The sequence below is a fragment of the Danio rerio genome, chromosome 4, assembly GCF_052040795.2.
Source record: "Danio rerio strain M-AB ecotype USA chromosome 4, GRCz13ab, whole genome shotgun sequence".
NCBI classification, from domain to species: domain Eukaryota; kingdom Metazoa; phylum Chordata; class Actinopteri; order Cypriniformes; family Danionidae; genus Danio; species Danio rerio.
Genome location: NC_141024.2, coordinates 59025302 through 59050000, shown reverse-complemented (window position 1 = coordinate 59050000; position 24699 = coordinate 59025302). Strand labels below are relative to the sequence as shown.

Below are 24699 nucleotides of genomic sequence, written 5' to 3'. Positions count from 1 at the left end.
TGGTGGTTCAAGCCCACCCAGGGACGAATTAGGCATTTTGCTGCCTTGCAACTGCTAACACGTGCACTGGACATAGATCCTGGGCCACATTCTGCCCAGCGTTACAAGACGAAATCAGGATTTAGCAGAACATTGTCACGGGTAGGGAAGGTATTACTGTAAACAGTGTTTAGCTCTTAAAAGTTCATCTCATCAGCCCGGCTACCTCAGTCGGTAGAGCATGAGACTCTTAATGTCAGGGTCGTAAGTTCGAGCCCCACGTTGGGCGTTCCTGTTATTTTTCTCTCTCTCTCCCAGCAAACTTACATTAGGGTTCATGTAGCAGACTTTGAGACAAAGTTACGCGTTTCTACCACTGTAGGTGACTTTTCACTAAGTCTCTGTGGCGCAATCGGTTAGCGCGTTCGGCTGTTAACTGAAAGGTTGGTGGTTCAAGCCCACCCAGGGACGAATTAGGCATTTTGCTGCCTTGCAACTGCTAACACATGCACTGGACATAGATCCTGGGCCACATTCTGTCCAGCGTTACAAGATGAAATCAGGATTTAGCAGAAGATTGTCACGGGTAGGGAAGGTATTACTGTAAACGGTTTCTGGTTCCTAAAAGAGCTTCTCATCATCCCCGCTAGCTCAGTCGATAGAGCATGAGACTCCTAATCTCAGCGTCGTGGGTTAGAGCCCCACATTGGGCGTTTCTGTTACCTCTCTTTCTCTCAGCAAACTATCATTAGGGTTCATATAGCAGACCTTTTGAGACAAAGTTCCGCGTTTCTACCACTGTAGGTGACCTTTCACTAAGTCTCTGTGGCGCAATCGGTTAGCGCGTTAGGCTGTTAACAGCGTTACAAGACGAAATCAGGATTTAGCAGAACATTGTCACGGGTAGGGAAGGTATTACTGTAAACAGTGTTTAGCTCTTAAAAGTTAATCTCATCAGCCCGGCTACCTCAGTCGGTAGAGCATTAGACTTCCTATACTATACTTTTGGTTTCTACTATAAAATATTGCACTATGATTGAATACATTATTATATAAAATATTAAACATACTAGATTATGATTTAATGCATTAAGTCTGTTGTATTTTAATTAACTGTATTTGTAAATAGATATTGTTCAATTACTTAAATATTTTCAGTCATTTATTGTTTTTGTTGTTGTTTTTTGTTTTTAAATCATTAAGGATTTATCAAACTCTTTAGTATTGAGTTGAGGGAATGAACATTATCTTATTATTCACAGAATAAATGATAGTACTCGGAGTAATTTTCTCACACCAAACTTTATTTTTTTATAAATTTTCATGAGGTCCTACAAGTCATCGAGCTGTAAAAAATGCAGAGAAAAATTGTGAAAAACAATACTTGGATTAATAATGTATTTATTACATATAAAATAAAATAAAATGCTTTACATTCTTGTTGGGGAGATTTTTCATTTCTCGAGCAATTCTTCTGTTAAATTCCTCAACTTCACTAAAAAAAATAAATGCTGTTGTCAGAAATTGTGTTTAACATAAAAACTTAACAGCTTTTGTACAAAAAAAAATGTAAACATACCTTGCGTGATAAATGGGGCCCTGGAGGAAGACATCTTCAGCCTCCTGCCAAGACAAGCCTTGTAACTCGGAAATGCCATGAGTTATGGCCTGTACAAACATACAGATAAACCAATTAATAAAATAAAACACACACTGCAGAACATAAGCATGCTCATGTACATACATGTTTTGTGATTACCTCTGGGAGGAGACATCCACAAATGAACTCCACCTCATCATTGAAGGTCAGCTGTGTTTTGGTTTTATTAAGAATTCCTCTGATGTAGTCACAAATGATTGACTGGGACTGCTCATTCTCAATGTAGACAGGCACTTGAGAACGGGGTTTTAGTGGAAACCAATTTGACCTTTTCCCACCGAGTATATCCTTTGGGCCATAGAAGGAAATTATATTTCATATGTAAATGCACAAGTAATTAATTACATTTGGCAAATAATAGTTAAATTGTCACTTGATTATATTTAAGTCAACCATACTGAGAGTCTAGAGGAGTAATTTAAAGTGGAACCATCTATACCACCAAATGCTGCTCTGCTGATTTTGATGTGATAATCAAGTCCACTAATCTTTAGTCATTCCTTTCCCGATCTTGAACTGCTTGGACATGTGCCGGAAGATTGGATGTGGTTTTTCTTTTCACCCTAAAAAGGGGCAGAATCTTTCCATCCAAGACACTTCTTGCCTCCTTAGTCCAGAAAGTAAATCTGTGCCCATAGCTTTTAATAACAAGACAAGAAAAAATCCATATTAACTGGTCACCGGTAAGAGAGATTTTAAGTATGTTTTGTTATTCATGTTACAAGTTGTTGTACTGACACAATATAAATTTTTAATTTTACAGATTTTCAAGAAAAAATAAATAAATACTGACATACCCATCAATTTGAAATCGTTCCATGAGTAGAAGGCACCACCACTGACGGATGATAGGCATATCCATCTGAAAGAAAGACAGTTTAGTCTGACAGTTAACCAACATGTTTTTGTTAATACATGATGTTGGGTGTGCTTGCAATAACCATGCCCCTTTTTTTTTTTAAAGATATGTTGCTTAGAAGAAAGCAAGATAATATACATTAAAATAGTTACATTTTAGCTATGATTAAGAAAAGCACAAACAAAATAAAGTTACATAAATAATAAAATAAAACCTCCTGGAATTGAAACCCAATGCCACACACCATTGAGAGGGTGTACTGAAAAGAGAGAAGCCACAGTCATTTACAATGTTTACAAAATCTTTAAATCAATTAACTTAATTTATATCTTACCAAGAGTACAAAAACACCACAATCATTCCCTCTTGTCTGACGTGGCAAAGCCTAAAATAGGCAAAGCAAATCACTTTTATTTTAGAATAATGTACAAAAAATTTAATTGTTGTAAAAGTATAAAATATTTTTTTTTTTAAGTTGATTCCTCACTGGAAAATCATATCCAGTCTTTTCAGTCCATGTCCCATGATCCACTTGGTAAGCAATTTTCCTGTAAACAAAACATATTAGTAGTAATACTAACAATTACAGCTCACCTCAACTCTAGAACACCATGCATAAAAAAGGCTAGATGAACATAGCCAGAAGTTCAAGAAACGGCTATAGGAACGTAGCCAAAAGTGACAGAACTATAATACACGGTTAGGAAATAAATAGAAATGGCTATAGGAACGTAGCCATATATCACATAAAGGCTGAAACGTCTTAGTTTATTGATAGACCTAAAAATTGCCCTGTATTCCTGTGACGACCCCAGGACTTCAGTATAGATGTGGCAGATCCTGATTGGGTGCCTGGTTGTCACCAATTGGCTCGAACCATATAAAAGGGTTTTGAGTGCTAGCTTCTGGAGGACGGTGTGGCTACGGGCCGTCCTCGTGTTCAGATCATCTCTTCATTTCTGCAACCTTATGGTTTTGTTTAGCATTATTTATTTGTGTAGTTAAAGTAGTTATTTTCTTTATTTTTCCCCTAGACGTTTGTTTGTTGATTTGTTGTTCTATTTAGTTTTATGTATAATAAATAAGTTGCATATACATTCTTTTGTTGTCCGAACTCTTTTATGTTGCGACTCAAAACGAGGGGGACGTAACATAAAATTGGGCGCTCGTCCGGATAATTTAACTACACATAAGGTAATGCATTTTGTTTGTGTTCACCAATGTAAATGAGTAGACTTCAGGTAGTTAGAGTGTTCTCAGCTGGGTTTGTAATCCTTCCATCGAGACACTATTTGTTATTTTAGTTTGTTATTTTGCCTTTTTTATTTTTGAAGGTTATTCTGGATGGAGATTATTAAGTCTCTGTCGGGGGTACGCATCGGGCTTTTGGCTATGCCAATTGTCCTCGAGCTTAGCGTTTAAAAGCCGCCCCGAGTCCGGTACACCTTTGAAGATTAGGTAGGTTAAGTTAGTTATTTTTCGTGTAGGTAGGAACTGAAGTCTCTCATTTTCATTCTTTTCATAAGGTGACACTTTGTTTTTTCCGTATTTGTTAATTACGATGCCCTCCGATTAATAGAGTAACTATAGTTTATAGTAATCTCTTATAACGGTGAGTTTTTGTAAACTGAGCGCGTCTGCTGTTATTGTTCCTGGCGAAGTGGCTGATGGGATTTGTAGTTGTTAGGCGCTAGTTTCACGTGCGCTTCAGTGTGTGCGCGCTTTGTTGTTGTTGTTAGAGCGTTTGCTGTTGGCAGTCATGTCGTCTTCATCAATTATTGAAGATTTCTTTGCATTTCCTTCGGAGATACTACTGGAGAGATGTACGAAGGAGGAACTGTTGCAGATCGCGGAGCGTTTTGATATTGAGGTAACGAGTAATGACAAGAAACTCAAGGAAACGCTGATGAAAGCTGTGAAGAGCGCACTTTGTGAACGCGGCGTTTTAGAGGTAAGAGCTCCTATTATTCCTGATGAGTCTGTATCGTCTCCTGTTTGTAGTGTCGATCTAAATGCAAAGTTTAGTGAAATGTCGTTGCAAGAAAAACAGCTGTGTGTTGATGCGGAAAAATTTAGAGCCGAGCGTGATGTTTGTGCTTTGAAAGAGAAAGAGTTGGAGAATGATTTTGAAGTAAAGAAAATGCAACAACAGTTAGAAATGCGGAAAATGGAGTTGGAGTTGCAGAAAGAGCGAGAGGAAAGAGAGTTTCAATTGCGAAAACTTGAGCTGGAATTGAAATTAAAATCACATCAAGCTCCTGTAATTTCAGCTGCTGAGTCAAATGTGTTTGATGTACACAAAAACATTAGGCTAGTGCCGCCGTTTTTGGAGAGGGAAGTAGAGAAATACTTTCAGCATTTTGAACGTGTTGCAGAGTCATTAAAGTGGCCAAAGACTTTTTGGACATTATTATTGCAGTGCGTGTTGATAGGGAGAGCACAGGATGTGTATTCAGCGTTGACTACAGAGCAAAGTAGCGATTATGAGATTGTGAAGTCCGCTATTTTACAAGCTTATGAATTAGCACCTGAGGCTTATCGACAAAAATTCAGAACTCATTTTAAATCTGAGAAAAGCACTTTTCTTGAGTTTGCTAGAGAGAAAGAAAATCTGTTTGACCGCTGGTGCTCATCAGTAAAAATTAAATCTAAGGAGGAGCTTCGAGAGCTCATTCTTCTTGAAGAGTTTAAGTGCTGTGTCCCAAATGCTGTGGCCATGTATCTTAATGAGCATAAAGTGACTAAACTGTCTGAGGCTGCACTTATGGCAGATGAATTTACTCTCACTCACCAGAATACTGCTCATGTAAATGATATGAGTAGATTAAAGCTGAATTCTATGAGTAAAAGTAAAAAGATGCTTTCACATCAGCATGTTGTGTCAGTTCCTGCTGAAAATGTTTCACTCACACGTCAAAAAGGTGAAATTATTTGTTTTTATTGTAAAAAACAAGGACATAAAATTTCTGACTGTGCTATTTTAAAAAAGAAAGATAAATCTGTTAAACCTGTTGGTTTGATTTCAAAAGTGAATCACAATGTTAGCACTAAGCAGATTGAGAAAATTAATATCAGTGAAATGGAGGATAAGACCAGTGTGGATTTTGGGCCATTCATTACTGATGGTAGTGTTTCTTTGCCTGATTCTGATGAATTTGTTCCTGTTCGTATTCTTCGTGATACAGGTGCTGGACAGTCATTTTTGATGCAAGGACTTTTGCCTTTGTCTGAACGTACTGCTACTGGGTCTCATGTGCTGGTCAGAGGGCTTGAAATGGGCTACATGGAAGTTCCATTGCACCACATTCAACTTAACTCCAAACTTGTAACAGGTGATGTAGTTGTAGGAGTTCGTGCTAACCTTCCTATTCCTGGTGTCACCTTTATACTTGGAAATGACTTGGCTGGTGGTAATGTGTGGGAGAAACCTGATGGTGAAATTTCACCTGTAGTGTTTCCTTCTGTTGAAGGATTGAATAAGCCTCCTGACTGTTCTGATTTGTTCCCAGCATGTGCAGTAACTCGAGCGATGACTAAGAGAGGTGTGTTGGATGAGACGGGAAGTGTTCTTAGTGATACTTTTATTTCATCTACAGACTCTTCACTAGAGCCTGGTACTGTGAACACCACTACAGTTGATGAAGAGACTCCCGTGCACAATATTACATCTGTTGATGCACATATTGAAAAGCCTGTTTCACTTTCTGAAAGTCCACCTTGTGATGCTAATGCTAACACTTGTTTGTTATCTCCACTTCATAGTGTGACTCGAGCTGAGCTGATAAAAGCCCAGCATGCGGATGAAGCTGTTCAGGAGATGTTTTCCTTGGTCTGTGCTGGTGGAGAAAACAAAGTCTCCACGTCTTATATTCTTCGGGATGGGTTGCTTTGCAGACAACAGCCTATGTCTTCTGACTCTTCTCTTGATCCTAGGATCCAAATTGTGGTTCCTTCAATTTTTCGTCATGATGTCTTAAGGCTGTCACACCAAGGCCCTGCTGGTCATACGGGGGTAAGAAAGACATGTGATAGGATTTTGAGGGAATTTTATTGGCCTAGACTCAAGAAAGATGTGACTAAATACATACGGTCTTGTCACAACTGTCAAATGACCGGGAAGCCTAATCAACGTATTCCATTGGCTCCTTTGCAACCCATTGCTGTTTGTACTACCCCTTTTGAACATCTAATCATAGATTGTGTGGGTCCTTTACCCCGATCTAAGGCCGGACATGCTTATTTGCTTACTGTAATGTGCCAGTCTACACGCTATCCTACAGCTTATCCATTGAGATCGATCACAACAAAATCGATTTTAAAGGCTTTGACAAATTTCATGTCTATCTTTGGTATTCCAAAAACCATTCAGTCTGATCAAGGTTCAAATTTTATGTCCCGACAATTTTCAAAAGTTCTACAACAACTAAAAGTTAAACACAATATCTCAAGTGCTTATCATCCTCAGAGTCAGGGAGGTTTAGAAAGGTTCCACCAGACTCTTAAGTCACTTTTGAGATCCTATTGTGTTGAACTTGATTGTGACTGGGAGGATGGACTTCCTTGGATGTTGTTGGCTATTCGTGAAGTTGTTCAGGAGAGCACTGGTTTTAGCCCCAATGAGTTGGTGTTCGGACACACAGTCCGAGGCCCGATTGCTGTTTTAGCCGATGAATGGAACATCACTGATCCACCTGAGAATGTTCTAGATTATGTCAGTGGTTTTCGCTATCGACTTTATGAAGCTCGAGCTATCGCTTTGCGAAAACTATGTAAGTCTCAGGAAAAGATGCAGAGGTTGTTTGATCGCAAAGTTAAACTTCGAAGTTTTCAGGTTGGCGATAAAGTTTTAGCATTGCTTCCTGTTTTAAGTAGTCCGTTTCAGGCTAGGTTTAGTGGACCATACACCATAGTAAAGTGTTACACGAATAACAACTATCTTTTAAGTACACCTGATCGACGAAAGAAAGTACAGGTTTGCCATGTTAACTTGCTGAAGCCATACTTGAGCCCTGTTTCATCTCTTTCAGTACATGTCGTGACCTCCGATCTTGACTCCAGTGTTTCAGGAGCTTCTGTGGACATGACTACTGATCTGGATGAAAAGAGTGGTCCTTCACGAGGAGTTGTGGAAGGACGCCTGAATAATTCGGAATTTCTTGTTAATCTCTCTCATCATCTGTCTCATTTGTGCGAACCAGAGAAGACCAGTATCATTGAGTTGGTAAATTCATTCCCTTCTATCTTTTCTGATGTTCCTACTCAAACTCATGTCATTCAACATGACATTGATGTTGGGATGGCTTCACCTGTAAAACAACATCCATATCGGGTGAATCCTGTTAAAAGGAAACTCCTTGAGAAAGAAGTGGAATATTTGCTTGCTCACCGATTAGCAGAACCCAGTTTTAGTTCGTGGAGCTCCCCCTGCATTCTAGTGACTAAATCAGATCAATCTTATCGGTTTTGTACTGATTATAGGAAGCTCAATTCACTTACAAAACCTGATTGTTTTCCTTTACCCAGAATCGATGATTGTGTAGATCGGGTAGGATCTGCACAGTTTGTGAGTAAGTTTGATCTTTTAAAAGGATATTGGCAAGTGCCGTTAACATCTCGTGCTAAGGAATTGTCTGCTTTTATTACACCAGACAGTTTCCTACAGTACACAGTAATGCCTTTTGGAGTTCGAAATGCTCCAGCGACTTTTCAACGTCTGGTAAATCGAGTGTTATCAGGGATGCAGGGATGTGAAGCCTACCTGGATGATGTTGTGCTGTACAGTTCTACTTGGTCAGAACATCTAGCACAAATTAGAGAATGTTTGAACGTTTAGCTAAAGCTAACTTGACTGTTAATCTTGCCAAGTGTGAGTTTGGTAAGGCTACAGTGACTTATTTGGGTAAGGTGGTTGGCAGAGGGTGCGTTCGTCCTATTACTGCTAAAGTTGAAGCCATCTCTAGTTTTCCCACTCCCACTACTCGTCGTGAGTTAAGGCGTTTTCTCGGAATGGTGGGTTACTATAGAGGTTTTTGTAAGAATTTTGCAGATGTTGTTGCCCCTCTGACAGATTTATTGAGCCCAAAAAGACCTTTCCATTGGTCAGTGCAGTGTCAATGTGCTTTTGATAATGCTAAATCTCTTTTAGCTAATGCTCCGGTGTTGACTGCACCAAACTTTGAGAAACCTTTTCTTCTAGCGGTGGACGCTAGTGCTTTTGGTGCTGGTGCAGTTCTTCTTCAGGAAGATGACAAAGGAGTTGAGCATCCAGTCAGTTATTTTTCAAAAAAATTTAATTGTCATCAGCAGGTCTATTCCACAGTGGAAAAAGAGGCTTTAGCTCTTGTGTTGGCTGTTCAACACTTTGAGGTCTATTTGAGTTCAGTTTGTGGTCCTATTGTCATCTATACAGACCATAATCCTTTAACTTTCTTGGATCGAATGCGTGGAAAGAACCAGCGGATTATGAGATGGAGCCTTATATTGCAACCATTCTCTCTGCTGATTAAACATATTCGTGGCAAAGACAACCTGATTGCTGACGCTCTCTCAAGAGTGTAAAATGTCCCATTAGGTTGGGCATATCTTTTGTTTGTCTTTCTCTCTCTCTCTCTCGATTCTGTCTCTCTCTCTCATTTTCTATCTCTAGTCTTTACTCTGATTTCCTAGGGCCCAGGAGTCGGGGAGAAAACTGGAGTGAGATTTATGGAGATGAGTACTCCTGTTATTGTAAATTTCAATTTAGTTGGTTTATGTTCTGTTTGTTCCACTAGTTGTTTTTGTCGGTTCTTTAGGGAACCTCCTTTTGGAGTGGGAGGTGTGACGACCCCAGGACTTCAGTATAGATGTGGCAGATCCTGATTGGGTGCCTGGTTGTCACCAATTGGCTCGAACCATATAAAAGGGTTTTGAGTGCTAGCTTCTGGAGGACGGTGTGGCTACGGGCCGTCCTCGTGTTCAGATCATCTCTTCATTTCTGCAACCTTATGGTTTTGTTTAGCATTATTTATTTGTGTAGTAAAAGTAGTTATTTTCTTTATTTTTCCCCTAGACGTTTGTTTGTTGATTTGTTGTTCTATTTAGTTTTATGTATAATAAATAAGTTGCATATACATTCTTTTGTTGTCCGAACTCTTTTATGTTGCGACTCAAAACGAGGGGGTCGTAACATAAAGATATGTTGCTTAGAAGAAAGCAAGATAATATACATTAAAATAGTTACATTTTAGCTATGATTAAGAAAAGCACAAACAAAATAAAGTTACATAAATAATAAAATAAAACCTCCTGGAATTGAAACCCAATGCCACACACCATTGAGAGGGTGTACTGAAAAGAGAGAAGCCACAGTCATTTACAATGTTTACAAAATCTTTAAATCAATTAACTTAATTTATATCTTACCAAGAGTACAAAAACACCACAATCATTCCCTCTTGTCTGACGTGGCAAAGCCTAAAATAGGCAAAGCAAATCACTTTTATTTTAGAATAATGTACAAAAAATTTAATTGTTGTAAAAGTATAAAATATTTTTTTTTTTTAAGTTGATTCCTCACTGGAAAATCATATCCAGTCTTTTCAGTCCATGTCCCATGATCCACTTGGTAAGCAATTTTCCTGTAAACAAAACATATTAGTAGTAATACTAACAATTACAGCTCACCTCAACTCTAGAACACCATGCATAAAAAAGGCTAGATGAACATAGCCAGAAGTTCAAGAAACGGCTATAGGAACGTAGCCAAAAGTGACAGAACTATAATACACGGTTAGGAAATAAATAGAAATGGCTATAGGAACGTAGCCATATATCACATAAAGGCTGAAACGTCTTAGTTTATTGATAGACCTAAAAATTGCCCTGTATTCCTCATCTCCAAATCCTGATTCATGCTCTGCGTACAGAGAGTCTAAGAACACCATCTCTCTTCGAAGCGGCATCATTATCTACAATGTTAAAGGTGTAAAAATATTTCATTTGAACATTATTGCTTCTTCCAAGATTTTTCAGTGTTTTATTTTAGAAACACACACATTGCAATACCAATTAATGTATGCACTAGACATTTTAATATATTCTTACACAGACAACAAAGTGGTCTGGTCCATTGGCATTTGTCCATGCTGGAAAGGCTAACAGGTCTTTCAAGTCTGCATCTTCCTGAAATTGATCAGGACAGTTATGTTGTTTAATTTAGGTTGTACTTCTCACACAGTAAATACAGTACATACACGCACCGGTAATCCAGTAACAATGTTGTTAGGAGTTTCTTTCCACACAGGGACAACATAAAAGTCCTCAATGTATATGTCCTTGCCCTACATGAATAAAAAGAAACTGTTGACAATGACATGAACATTTTCACACAGTTTAGAAATTTTTTTTTTTTAAATTTGGATCAAGTTAAAACAATCTATATAAATATTATGTTTTATAGTACATACAATTTGTCGAGCCATTTCACAAATAAGCTTCATGCAGGCGTTTCCAATCTGCAATAAATACTTTGATAAGTCAATGTTTTTAATAAAAAAAAAGTTATAATAAAAAACAGACTGCTTACATGGGAGTCCATGTCCCTCAACAATCCAAGGCTCCAAAATTCTTCTCGAATAAGGCACACTTTCCCCTCCTTCACAATTATTTCACTGCCAGGGCGATTTCGGTCCAGCACATAATCAAGCTGTAATAATAATAACAATAAATATGTGTGTGTGTGTGCGTTTGTATGTAATGGTAATTGTTCACCAGTTTCTCTTGTAATGGATGCCAGTCCCTCTCCCAAGGCTTAGTAGGTTCCAAAAAATTCAGAAGAGTGGTAGGTTCACAAGCTGTTTTTTCTTTAATTGGTACTGATGACAGAGGAGATGTGACATGTTTTGCCTGGTGATGCAGCGGTCGTTTGTAAAGTCACAATATTTTTGGCAGTGCTGTCAGTGGTCCTTAGAGTACATTAAAGCATCAAAATTAGAAAATAACACATAATAATTAGTGAACAGAAACTTGACACTGAGCAACTGGAAAGAACAGTCAAATTACCAAGTGACATGTCCATGCATTTCTCTGTGGAGGATGGATTTTCTATAAATACAAATATACACATAAGTACAGTTATGGATAAAGTGATGTATTTGTTACAAAGTAAGGGAAACATTACCTAATACAACCTGGCTGTGGTCATTCATATGAATGTTTGTGTTGAATTCCTTTTTTATGTCATGAAGACGTTTCTCGTTTTTTCTGACATTGTAATGGTGGATGATGTTTCGCATGAGGAAAACATGTGTGGATGGCAATGCCATGTTCATAAAGTAGTTATTTTTTTTTAGCTTTGAAAAAAGCTGTTCTGCAGCCTGACTGTTAACTTTGCCAGCTAGTTGAGGCACAAGACGAAGCTTCCTCAGTGAATCACGAGGATCTTTTGTGTTGTCTTCGTGAAAGCGGTCATACAGAACATAGTGTTCTGCAGAACCAGTTATTGGATGACCATCCGGATCTGGACTTTGCTTTTTTGCAGTGAGCCATGGCAGAGTTACCTGTAATTTTCCTGATTTTGCTTTTGCAATATTTTCAGTGGTTGGTTCGAGTAACCTTCCCTCGAAAGGTGTGAAAGTTATGGGTTGCCTCAAACTTGTGTGGGTGGACAGTCCACGGGCAAAGTCACAAATAACAACATTAGGCAGATGCTTCCAAGACAGAAGCATATCTGCAAAATCCCGAGGACTTTCTGCTCGCAGATTACACTTTATACTGTAAACTATGCCACAAGGACACATGATGACAGCCCAACCTCCTGGAACAGACAAAAAAGATAAGCAAATAGTTAAGAAAACATAATCAAATCCCATTAATGACATTGGGACTTAAATGACCATAGGTTATGATGGAGGGCAGTGGCATTAACCTTAACAAAGTATACTTTTAAAAAATTTAAAGATGCAGTGCCTCAGAGATGTAAATACACTCCCCCACACGGAAAGCAACAATACACCCTGGTGTCAGACGAGGCCACCTCCAACACCCCCAGAGCTGTACACCACCAGTCACTCCCCAATCAGTGCCAAGCAGAAAACAGGACCCATTATGTCTATGTGACTTTGTACATTTCTGATTTATTTGTAATATTTTAATGTGCAACATTGAGGTTTACCTGAAGCAGCCCAGATCTTTTCAAAAATCTTGTCATAGGCCTCCCTTGACCTCATCTCCTCCGAAAGTCGCAGGAGTAGATCTGTGCGAGAGCCTTTGGCATCTAAACCACACTCTTGACACAGTCTTCTTATCACTCCCACCTATCACATAAAACACACATGTTAAATAAATGCCAACACTGACAAATAATACATATAATTAGCATTAAATATTTTACTTGCTGTTTTGAAAGTTCGTCCTTTAAAGGGGTGGTCCAGAATGTAATTTTAAGGCTTGGTTGTGTTTATAAGATGCAAAGCAATGTGTGCTTATGTTTCACTTGACGGAAATCGCGTAATTTTTTCATATATCTCACTTTGATTATACACAGCTACTCAGCTAACATGAAAACGACTGTCATATTTCCTAGTTCCTCTAAAAGGCCCGCCCTTAAGTGACTCTGATTGGTCATCGACATAATGTGCTGCTATTGGCGGATCGGCTCCATGTCACGCCCGTAAAAGCACACGCTTTTCTGCTGTGTAAACATGAAGTCAACCTCGCGCCCGCTCTCTAAAATAACATCTGACAAGTGTCTGTAACTAACGAGTGAAAAAGGGGTGCGGATCCTTTAACAGCGTCTGTGTGTGCGTCTATGTGTGTGTTTGTGTGGTGTGAACTTTCTGTAACAAGCGCAAGAGCGCGGGACTTTCTTTTTCTCTGATGCTCGGATTAAGTTATTTTCTGTAATATATCGTGACAGAAGAATAAAGCACAAGATGTGAGATGCTACCTGTTGAGCCTTGATTTATTATTCTGCTGCGACCACTAGTCAGGTAAGCTAATCTGTGTTTTTTTAACTCTATGCGTCATGACGTCTTTCACGAGTATCCGGAATATGCAGGTGTAAGTAATATAAATCATCCACATATCTTTTGCGACTTCATTATCTGAGATGTGAAACACATGAAAAAGCCAAGACAATCAGTGCAGTCGCGCACACACATAAGAGATCGTGCTGGTGGAGTGAGTGTGTGTTTACAGGAGTTTGGCTGATAAATGTGAGTTTGTAGCTAAATCGTTTGCCCGCAAAGCAGCATTTCGCATTGTTTACATCATTGCTACAGCATACAGTTAACGCTAGACACTGTACATGTCATGATCAATTTTAAAAAATAAAAACACTTACTTGTAGATCACAACTTCTGCTTTGAGGAGATTTTAGCCGAATCCAGCACTGAACTGGGAGAGATTCTGGAGCTGTTTTGTCAAATCATGCTTGCTGAGTATTTTATAATTCTCTGGAAGTTAATTAATATTGAACTAAAGGCACTTCTGTCTTTGTGTCGTGTCCTTTGGAAGTCCAAATACAGAAACAGACGAAGCTCTGTGGAAACAGCCGTGTTTAGATGCATTTTTAGCTTCATCTCTGCTATAACGTTACAGCACCTCTGGCCACGGACCTTACCTGCATGCGCAGTGTGGGATGCGCAGTAAACGAACTTGTGATGTCACAGGGGGCGGAAGTATTTTTTTGTAGTCCCCAAAATTCGTTCATTGTAGGCTTTGCTAAGCTAACTCTGTAAAAACCAAGGTCTCCCTTAGCATTGAACTTAGAACTTTTTACATTCAGAGATGCTGTTTATTTTCACACAGCTACATTACACATCAACTAAAGTTTAAAATATGAGATCGTAGTGGACCACCCCTTTAAGCGATCTTCAGAGACAGTTATTTCTGTTCGTTCTGCAGTTTTTGCTTTGTGCACTTTCTCAAATTCAGTGTTGTGAACAACATTCGCTATGCGAGTCTTACTCCCGATCCAGGGTGCCCAAAAGTTGTAACTAGGTGTAACACAAAATGGATTGTTTTTTTGACCTTTAGGACAAACAAACATGTTAGTACATCAGTGAATTTAGTTTGTACTCCTGAAAACACTTATGAAATTAAATAATGATGACATGCCATTCCTGATATAATAAATTTCCTTACTTGAAAAAAATCCTCGAGCAATTCGTTCTTCTGTCAGTGCCTTCCAAACATATCTAAATCCACCTCTCCATTAAAATCTTGTGGAGGCTGTGAAAGATCACTCACTAAAGAAAATAAAAACATATTATAAACTTACTAATAGTTTTACTAATAAGACTTAAATCTCTGCAGTAAAAAGGAAAGATATTTACCAGAGAGATGAAAGGATGCCTTCTTGTGGAGGTCCATTATGACCACAGGTGGATGGTCACCACAAGATACACATGAATACTCGTTTTCATGGTCAGTTAGGGCCTCAAAATGCAGAAAGCCGTGGAGAAGAGTAACTGCTGAGGGGAACTGTACACCTGTAGTTACCTCCAAGTACTCCACTACTCTGCTGACTGCTGTATGCACCTATGATAAAGAAGTCACAGTTAATCATTACTTATCTAGGCAAGGCAAGGCAAGTTTATTTATATAGCACATTTTATACACAATGGTAATTCAAAGTGATTTACATAAACAAGAATAAAAGAGACAAGTATAAGAAAATAAAAACAAAGAATAAAAATGATTTAAAAAAACAGTTAAAAACAGAAAACATAATAGTGTGAACTGTCGGACGTAGCACAGTGCTCATTCAGTAAAGGCACAGCTAAACAGATGTGTTTTAAGTCTTGATTTGAATGTGCCTAATGTTGCCTAACATAAAATCAACACTATGAAGAAATCCTATTGTTGTAAAAAATAATATATTGTATAACATATAATATATGTATTGTATAACGATTAACTGCAACAGGTTTCTTATGGTGAGGCAGAGAGAGAGTTCAAGGAGGACATGGTCATTGAAGTTATGCAAACCATTAGCCCACTCTTGGTAACGGTACACCATTCCACAGAAAGGACATAATTTGTAGTAGGTTAAAATATCTGCAGATACAGAATGTAAATTAAATGGTTTAGTATCTTTTTCATAATTAAAATAAAATAAAAAATGTAAGTAACATTTATCCACCTTGGACAATTCCTGTAGTTGTAAGAATTTTCGCTTTACGTGTAATGCAGACAGGATCACTGAGCAATGTGCGGTCTGAGCAGTGGTAGCACATTGTCTCATCAGGGATTAGGTGTTTTGGAAATTCCTTATAGTCTGAAGAAAGCCTCAAATGACTGGGAATAGTAGATGGTAGCTTTTTATTCATTAAGATGTATTCTACTATGCTCTTTACTTTAGCAATGTCCTTTGGAGGGTAATTCTCACTTTCATCACTTTCCTCCATCGCTGCTGCCTGAAATTCTTCAGCGCTTTCAGTGCTCCGAACTTTTCGGAAGAGTTCAGGGTGAATTTGAAAGAGGTGCCATTTTGCTATGTATTTATGGGTACATGATCTCTGGGTTTTTGCATAGGGACAGTGCCATGAATTCTTCTTGGTGTCATATGATACCATGACTCTGCCCAGTCTACTATAATATGATATATTAGGCTCGTAGACCGATATGAACCTTTTTGTTGGTGGGACTCCAATCTTGGATTCAACTGCCAGCCGTCGGTGGTTTACGGCTGGTAGTACGGCCGATAGAAAACGGCGGCTGACGGCTGAATTTTTGAAAAAGAACAAAAAATGAAATATTTTTAAAAAATAACAAAAAATCAATTTTTTTTAAAAATCACTAAAAATGAAAGTTTTTCGAAAAATCACAAAAAATGAAAATTTTTTGAAAAATCACAAAAAATGAATTTTTTTCTAAAAATCACAAAAAAATGAAAAATTTGTGAAAAAATAACAAAAAATGAAATTTTTTTGAAAAATCACTAAAAATGAAAGTTTTTCGAAAAATAACAAAAAATGATAATTTTTTGAAAAATAACAAAAAATTTAATTTTTTCTAAAAATCACCAAAAATGAACAATTTTTGAAAAATAACAAAAAATTAAATTTTTGAAAAATCACAAAAAATGAAATTTTTTCGAAAAATCAAAAAAATGAATATATTTTGAAAAATCGCAAAAAATCACAAAAAATGAACATTTTTTAAAAAATAACAAAAAATGAAATTTTTTGAAAAATAACAAAAAATCACAAAAAATTAAACATTTTTGAAAAATCGCAAAATATGAAATTTTTTTGAAAAATCACAAAAAATGAAAATTTTTTGAAAAATCACAAAAATTTAATTTTTTTGAAAAATCGCAAAAAATGAAAATTTTTTGAAAAATCGCAAAAAACACAAAAAATGAAATTTATTTGAAAAATCGCAAAAAATCACAAAAATTAAATTTTTTTGAAAAATCGCAAAATATGAAAATTTTTTGAAAAATCGCAAAAAATCACAAAAAATGAAAATTTTTTGAAAAATCACAAAAAATGAAAATTTTTTGAAAAATCACAAAAAATGAAATTTTTTTGAAAAATTGCATAATATGATTTTTTTTAAAAAAATCGCAAAAAATCACAAAAAATGAAAAAAATTTGAAAAATATCAAAAAATGAACATTTTTAGAAAAATCACAAAAATGAAAATTTTTTGAAAAATCGCAAAATATGAAATTTTTTTGAAAAATCGCAAAAAATCACAAAAAATGAAAAATTTTTGAAAAATCACAAAAAACGCAATTTTTTTTGAAAAATTGCAAAAATCGATTTTTTGACAAATCACAAAAATGAAAATTTTTTGAAAAATCGCAAAAGATGAACATTTTTTGAAGTCGCATAAAATCACAAAAAATGAAAATTTTTTGAAAATTCGCAAAAAAATGAAATTTTTTTGAAAAATCACAAAAAAACATTTTTTGAAAAATCGCAAAAAAATTTACATTTTTTGAAAAATCACAAAAAATCACAAAAATTAAATTTTTTTTGAAAAATCACAAAAAATTAAAAAAAATTTAATATTTTTTGAATAATCGCAAAAAATCACAAAAAATTAACATTTTTTAAAAAATAACAAAAAATGAAAAACTTTTGAAAAATAACAAAAAATCACAAAAAATGAAAAATTTTTGAAAAATCGCAAAATATGAAATTTTTTTGAAAAATCGCAAAATATGAAAATTTTTTGAAAAATCACAAAAAATGAAAATTTTTTGAAAAATCACAAAAAATGAAATTTTTTTGAAAAATTGCAAAAAATGAAAATTTTTTTAAAAATCGCAAAAGATGAACATTTTTTGAAAAGCCGCATAAAATCACAAAAAAATGAAAATTTTTGGAAAAATCGCAGAAAAATAAAATTTTTTTGAAAAATCACAAAATATCACAAAAATTGAAAATTTTTTGAAAAATCACAAAAAATTACAATTTTTTGAAAAATCGCAGAAAATCACAAAAAATGAAATTTTTTTGAAAAATCGCAAAATATGAAAATTTTTTGAAAAATCACAAAAAATGAAAATTTTTTGAAAAATCGCAAAATATGAAATTTTTTTGAAAAATCGCAAAAAAATCACATAAAATAAACATTTTTTAAAAAATAACAAAAAATGAAATTTTTTGAAAAATAACAAAAAATCACAAAAAATGTAAAATTTTTGAAAAATCGCAAAATATGAAATTTTTTTGAAAAATCGCAAAATATGAAATTTTTTTGAAAAATCGCAAAATATGAAAATTTTTTGAAAAATCACAAAAAATGAAAATTTTTTGAAAAATCACAAAAAATGAAATTTTTTTGAAAAATCGCAAAATATGAAAATTTTTTGAAAAATCACAAAAAATGAAAATTTTTTGAAAAATCACAAAAAATGAAATTTTTTTGAAAAATTGCAAAAAATGAAATTTTTTTTAAAAATCGCAAAAGATGAACATTTTTTGAAAAGTCGCATAAAATCACAAAAAATGAAAATTTTTGGAAAAATCACAAAAAATGAAAATTTTTTGAAAAATCACAAAAATTTAATTTTTTTGAAAAATCGCAAAAAATGAAAATTTTTTGAAAAATCGCAAAAATCACAAAAAATGACAATTTTTTGAAAAATCGCAATATGAAAAATTTTTGAAAAATCACAAAAAATGAAAAATTTTTGAAAAATCGCAAAATATGAAAAAAATCACAAAAAATGAACATTTTTTGAAAAATCACAAAAATCACAAAAAATGAAATTTATTTGAAAAATCACAAAAAATGAAAATTTCTTGAAAAATCGCAAAAAATCACAAAAAATGAAATTTTTTTGAAAAATCGCAAAATATGAAACATTTTTGAAAAATCGCAAAAAATCACAAAAAATGAAAATTTTTTGAAAAATCACAAAAAATTAAATTATTTTGAAAAATCGCAAAATATGATTTCTTTTTGAAAAATCGCAAAAAATCACAAAAAATAAAAATTTTTGAAAAATCGAAAAAAATGAACATTTTTTGAAAAATCGCAAAAAATGAAAAATTTGTAAAAAATCACAAAAAATGAAATTTTTTTGAAAAATCACAAAAGATGAAATTTTTTTGAAAAATCGCATAAAATCACAAAAAATGAACATTTTTTGAAAAATCTTAAAAAATTACAAAAATTGAAAATTTTTTGAAAAATCACAAAAAATTACAAAAATTGAAAATTTTTTGAAAAATCACAAAAAATGAAAAATTTTTTGAAAAATCACAAAAAATGAAATTGTTTTGAAAAATCGCAAAAAATGAACATTTTTTGAAAAATCACAAAAAATGAATTTTTTTTAAAAAATCACAAAAGATGAAAATTTTTTGAAAAATCGCATAAAATCACAAAAAATGAAAATTTTTGGAAAAATCTCAAAAAATCACAAAAATTTAAAATGTTTAAAAAATCACAAAAAATCACAAAAATTGAAAAATTTTTGAAAAATCACAAAAAATGAAAATTTTTTAAAAAATCGCAGAAAATCACAAAAAATGAAATTTTTTTGAAAAATCGCAAAATATGAAATTTTTTTGAAAAATCACAAAAATGAAAATTTTTTGAAAAATCGCAAAATATGAAAATTTTTTGAAAAATCGCAAAAAATCACAAAAATGAACATTTTTTGAAAAATCACAAAAAATGAAAATTTTTTGAAAAATCACAAAAAATGAAATTATTTTGAAAAATCGCAAAATATGATTTTTTTTGAAAAATTGCAAAAAATCACAAAAAATGAAAAATTTTTGAAAAATAACAAAAAATGAAAATTTTTTGAAAAATCACAAAAATGAATTTTTTGAAAAATCGCAAAATATGAATTTTTTTTTGAAAAATCGCAAAAAATCACAAAAAATGAAAAATTTTTGAAAAATCACAAAAAGTTACAATTTTTTGAAAAATCACAAAAATGAACATTTTTTGAAAAATCGCAAAAGATGAACATTTTTTGAAAAATCGCAAAAAACACAAAAAATTAAAAAAAATTTGAAAAATCACAAAAAATGAAAATTTTTTGAAAAATCACAAAAATGAACATTTTTTGAAAAATCGCAAAAGATGAACATTTTTTGAAAAGTCGCATAAAATCACAAAAAATGAAAATTTTTTAAAAAATCGCAAAAACATTAAAAATTTTTGAAAAATCACAAAAAATCACAAAAATTGAAAATTCTTACTTTTTTATAAATACTTTTTGTTCTTGTTGTTTTTAGTATGTGCCACCTGGGTTGCCTTTGATGCAGTTCCTTTTAAGTTGGCTGTGCAGCACAATCCAGTGTGACCTTCAAAAGCTAGGTTCATACCCGTAGGTCAAAAAGACATGACAATGGAAAACTCTTCAGAGAAGCTGTTTTGTCATTAGGTGTACACACCAGATCGTCTGAATGCAATATGGTATAGGGATCCTTAAGTGCTGTTTTCTAGGTTAAAAGAACGTCCGGAGTCATACAACAGATATGGCAAATGCTAGTATTGGCCCAGTGGCCTAATGGATAAGGCATCACTCTTTGAAGTTGGGGATTGTGGATTCAAGTCCTGTTTGGGTTGTGTTTGTTAGGTTACATTTAAGTTGTTTGAAAAAATCCTGACTTGTCTACTCAAAGCTTAGGTGTGATAATCTGAGGGCAATAGTTAGCTTCCAATTCTCAGACTTGCTGCACACTTCAATTAGGATTCATCCAATCTTGCTTGAATCTCACTGTCATGTTACAAACCTAAAAGGTTCCGCTAAGCTCTGGGAATGGAGATCTTGACTTCAAGTACCCCGTGGCTCTCAATTGACGGTCTCATGTTAGGTGGATGATGATGAAATGCAAACTAGCTGCAGAAAGGTTGTGATTTCAAGTTAATGAGAGTGGCCTTGACTGGAATTCGAAACTCTCAAGACCAGTCACACTATACACTAGAACCATACCCCAGAACCGATGAGACACGAATGTGAATGATTGCAGAAAGAAAATGTTTGGCCATTAGTTCTTATTTGATAGAATGCAAACTGTCATCGAGATCCTAAAGTGCAGTTTTCCATGCAGTAGCATCTTGTTGAAGGCGTACAAGAGATCCTTGATAGAAGATTGGTGACATGGCCCAGTGGCCTAATGGATAAGGCATCAGCCTCCGGAGCTGGGGATTGTGGGTTCAAGTCCCACCTGTGTCGTTTTTGAAAATCTCCCTTTAACTTGAGATCAATGTTTGGTGGATGAAACACAGTAGCTGTGAAAACCTTCTTGAGATGTGTTTGCGTGTCATTAACTTCCTTGATTGGCATTCCATACTACCTGTTATGACTAAAAGGGTAACGAGATACCTAACGCAAATGGCAATTTTGAAGCATGCATGGTGCCTACAGAGAAGAGACTGTGTACAAACACAAAGATGATGCTTACATATTAAGCTGGTACGTTGTTCAAGATCCATAAACAATTCTAACGACTGAATCATTAACGCTCCTTTTTTGTCTGTATTATTGTACAGGGCAGACTAATTTAGATCAGAAATCCACTAAATCTTCATTAACTAAAGTTGCTACAACTAACACAGAAACACCAAAGCATCACTGCTTTTCTGTGGAAGATGTAGGGCTCGTTCAGGATTTGAACCCAAGACCTCTCACACCCAAAGCGAGAATCATACCCCTAGACCAATGAGCCCAGTAGAAACACTCTGCAGTGTCAAAAAAAAATTTCTGTAAAATCGGTCCAATCTACTTTTTGTTCATGTAGTTTTTGTTATGTGTGTCAGCAACTCCCTGGATTCATGTTACAGTTCACAGGCAGTATAGAAACAGCATAGTGGCCTAATGGATAAGGCATCAGCCTTCGAAGCTGGGGATTGTGGGTTCGAGTCCCACCTGAGTTGTCTTTGATGCAGTTCCTTTTAAGTTGGCTGTGCAGCACAATCCATTGTGGCTTTCAAAAAGCTAGGTTCATACCCTTAGGTCAAAAAGACATGACAATTGAAAACTCTTCAGAGAAGCTGTTTTGTCATTAGGTGTACGCACCAGATCGTCTGAATGAAATATGGTATAGGGATCCTAAAGTGCTGTTTTCTGAGTTACAAGAACTTCCTAAACCGTACAACAGATATGGCAAATGCTAGTATTGGCCCAGTGGCCTAATGGATAATGCATCAGCGTTCGAAGCTGGGAATTGTGGGTTTAAGTCCCATTTGGGTTGTGTTTGTTGGGTTAAATATAAATTGTGTGGAAAAAATCCTCACTTGTCCCCTCAAACCTTAGGCGTGATGATCTGAGGTCAATAGTTAGCTTCAAATTCTCAGACTTGCTGCACACTTCAATAAAGATTTATCCAATCTTGCTTAAATTATCCAATCACTTTACAAACATCAAAGGTTCTGAAAAGCTCTGGTAATGGAGATCTTGACTTCAAGTACCCCGTGGCTTTCAACTAATGGTCTCATGTTAGGTGGATGATAATGAAATGCAAACAAGAAAATAGCTGCAGAAGGTTGTGATTTCATGTTAATGAGAGTGGCCTTGTGGATAAGGCATCAGCCTCTGGAGTTGGGTATTGTGGGTTCAAGTCCCATCTAAGTTGTCTTTGAAGGACCACTATAGATTTAATTACAGATCATTTCAACCAATTATTGCAATGAAAAATAAACTGATGCATCAACACATCAAAGCACTCTCTTGCTGACATCAGGGCTTTCCTGTTGCAGTCGGGTGTGCACGTCTCCAACACCACTATAAGACGATACTATAGACATCAAAGCCCTGTAGGCCTTCCTAGAAAAACAACTGCAAGGCAAGGAAAATGAACAGGTATTGTGTATTATCATCTTGTCAAATCAAGTATTTCAGCAACACTTATGTCAAATTGTTAATAAAATGAATTAATAAATTATTGTATGTGTTTGTTGTATAGTGCTGCACTTAAAACGATTGACGAAAAACTGCACAAGGACAATGAGCGATCTGCTAAAAAGATTCAGAGTGAGCTTCTGTTTAGAATACAGTTAAAAGCATCAGTCTGCAATATTAGAAAACCAGTAAAACAACTCAGGTGGACCTATGGAAAAGCCAGGTAAGCCATTTTGAACAATGCCATGATGAAAAGATTTATTTATTTACATTAATCCATGCATCTCTTTATTTAGGCTATTTGCTTTATACGAGCTTACATGTCCTACAAATTTATTAATAGGACATACCCTATTAATAAACCGCCATGTTGTGAAACCGAAAGCAAAGCATCCAGTAAAAATTCATGTCTGGGGAGCCATATTCCATCAGGGACCAAACCGCTAGTTGTGTTAGAAGGTTAGTTCAAATCTCTTTAATATGATTGAATCGTTTCTTTGCAGTTTCTTTATTTATATATATATATTTTTTCTATTTTCAGGAATTATGGACAGATGTTTTTACGAAGACACTATAATAAAATTCAATCAGGCTCCATACGTAAAACAACACTTTAAGAACCATATCACTTCTTCCAAGGTAGATACAGTATGTAGGCCTACTGTACCAACTGTGTGTGTGTGTGTGTGTACATGTTCACTGATGTGTGTGTGTGTGTGTGCACGTTCACTGCTGTGTGTGTTGAACTTTTTTATCAATCTTGATGATTATTGAATAATGAATAAAGTTAACACATTGCTTAAAGGGCACATAGTTTACCCCTTTTTATGATTTAACATTATTATTATGGTTCTTCTGAGTGTGCCAGTTTAGGTTCAGTTCAAAACACAATCCAGATTTTTTTATTATAATGTGTTATAATGTGTCATTTTAAGGGCGTGTACACAGCTTGCTGTTTTACATTTACATTTATTCATTTAGCAGACGCTTTTATCCAAAGCGACTAAAAAATGAGGACAAGGAAGCAATTTACACAACTATAAGAGCAACAATAAATAAGTGCTGTAGGCAAGTTTCAGGTCTGTAAAGTCTAAGAAGGAAAGCATTAGTAATGTAAGAATTTAAACATTTTTTTTTTTTTTTTGAGTACAGTTAGTGGTATAGCTAGAGGCAATTGCAAATTAGGAAGTGAAGAGGAGACTAAATAGTTGAGTTTTAAGTCGTTTCTTGAAGACAGCAAGTGACTCTGCCGTTCTGTTGCAGTAAGGGAGTTCATTCCACCAACTGGGCAGATTGAATGCGAGAGTTCGGGAAAGTGATTACTTCCCTCTTTGGGATGGAACCACGAGGCGACGTTTATTCACAGAACGCAAGTTTCTTGAGGGCATATAAATCTGCAGAAGTGGGAGCAGATAAGAGGGAGCAAAGCCAGAGGTTGCTTTGTAGGCAAACATCAGAGCTTTGAATTTGATGCGAGCAGCAACTGGCAGCCAGTGCAAACGGGTGAGTAGCTGAGTGACATGTGCTCTTTTCAATTCATTAAAGACCACTCATGCTGCTGCGTTCTGGAGTAGCTGAAGGGGCATGTTGCTTCACATGAAAATTAGTTCCAAATTCAGTCGGTCGGTGAGTAAATGAATATGATAAATGAGAACACACAGGCATGTGCGTATAGAGATACAATGTAATGCTGTACAGTAACGTGTCATTTGTTTGTTTCAGTTGTCTTTATTTGAATGGTTTCGTGAGGATGTGATGGTGTGCTTTATCTGCCTGATTCCCTCTGAAGTGGGCGGGTTGTGTGACGTTCGATTTGGGGGACATTATGGGGGCGGGGTTTGCGTGACGTGCTGCGAGCTACTAGCCCGAGAGTGGAAACACAACATGATTTCGGCCTCA

The 24699-nt window shown here is 35.2% G+C and overlaps 2 protein-coding genes and 3 non-coding genes across 6 annotated transcripts in view; 4 read left to right on the top strand and 1 right to left on the bottom strand.

Annotated features, from left to right (window-relative positions):
- trnan-guu (transfer RNA asparagine (anticodon GUU)) overlaps positions 1 to 26 on the top strand; it is a 74-nt gene extending 48 nt beyond the window's left edge. The window contains exon 1 of the tRNA in view: positions 1 to 26. This exon is cut by the window's left edge and continues 48 nt beyond it. This is a non-coding gene — a tRNA (tRNA-Asn).
- LOC110439541 (NACHT, LRR and PYD domains-containing protein 3-like) overlaps positions 1 to 24699 on the top strand; it is a 601035-nt gene that overhangs the window by 561903 nt on the left and 14433 nt on the right. The gene's annotated exons all lie outside the window — the stretch shown is intronic.
- trnan-guu (transfer RNA asparagine (anticodon GUU)) lies at positions 377 to 450 on the top strand. Its single transcript has one exon. It is a non-coding gene; the product is annotated as a tRNA-Asn (tRNA).
- On the bottom strand, positions 1263 to 14082 carry LOC137491173 (uncharacterized). 2 transcript variants are annotated; one of them, XM_088650762.1, is made up of 21 exons: positions 13819 to 14082; positions 12649 to 12790; positions 11656 to 12291; positions 11538 to 11579; positions 11247 to 11440; positions 11062 to 11181; positions 10943 to 10990; positions 10736 to 10816; positions 10581 to 10658; positions 10347 to 10444; positions 10054 to 10114; positions 9900 to 9950; positions 2986 to 3046; positions 2833 to 2883; positions 2713 to 2757; positions 2437 to 2501; positions 2079 to 2277; positions 1739 to 1927; positions 1559 to 1647; positions 1414 to 1474; positions 1263 to 1325 (listed from the first exon to the last, which is right to left on the bottom strand). In XM_088650762.1, exons 6-13 carry the CDS (start codon positions 11071 to 11073, stop codon positions 3008 to 3010), a joined length of 468 nt encoding a protein of 155 aa, XP_088506888.1. In that variant the 5' UTR covers positions 11074 to 11181; positions 11247 to 11440; positions 11538 to 11579; positions 11656 to 12291; positions 12649 to 12790; positions 13819 to 14082; the 3' UTR covers positions 1263 to 1325; positions 1414 to 1474; positions 1559 to 1647; positions 1739 to 1927; positions 2079 to 2277; positions 2437 to 2501; positions 2713 to 2757; positions 2833 to 2883; positions 2986 to 3007. The 2 variants fall into 2 exon arrangements, with proteins under 2 accessions (XP_088506888.1, XP_088506887.1); XM_088650761.1 differs by lacking the exons at positions 10736 to 10816; positions 10943 to 10990; positions 11062 to 11181; ... (3 more) ...; positions 12649 to 12790; positions 13819 to 14082 and having other exon boundaries at positions 10581 to 10604.
- trnar-ccg (transfer RNA arginine (anticodon CCG)) lies at positions 21063 to 21135 on the top strand. The gene has a single exon. It is a non-coding gene; the product is annotated as a tRNA-Arg (tRNA).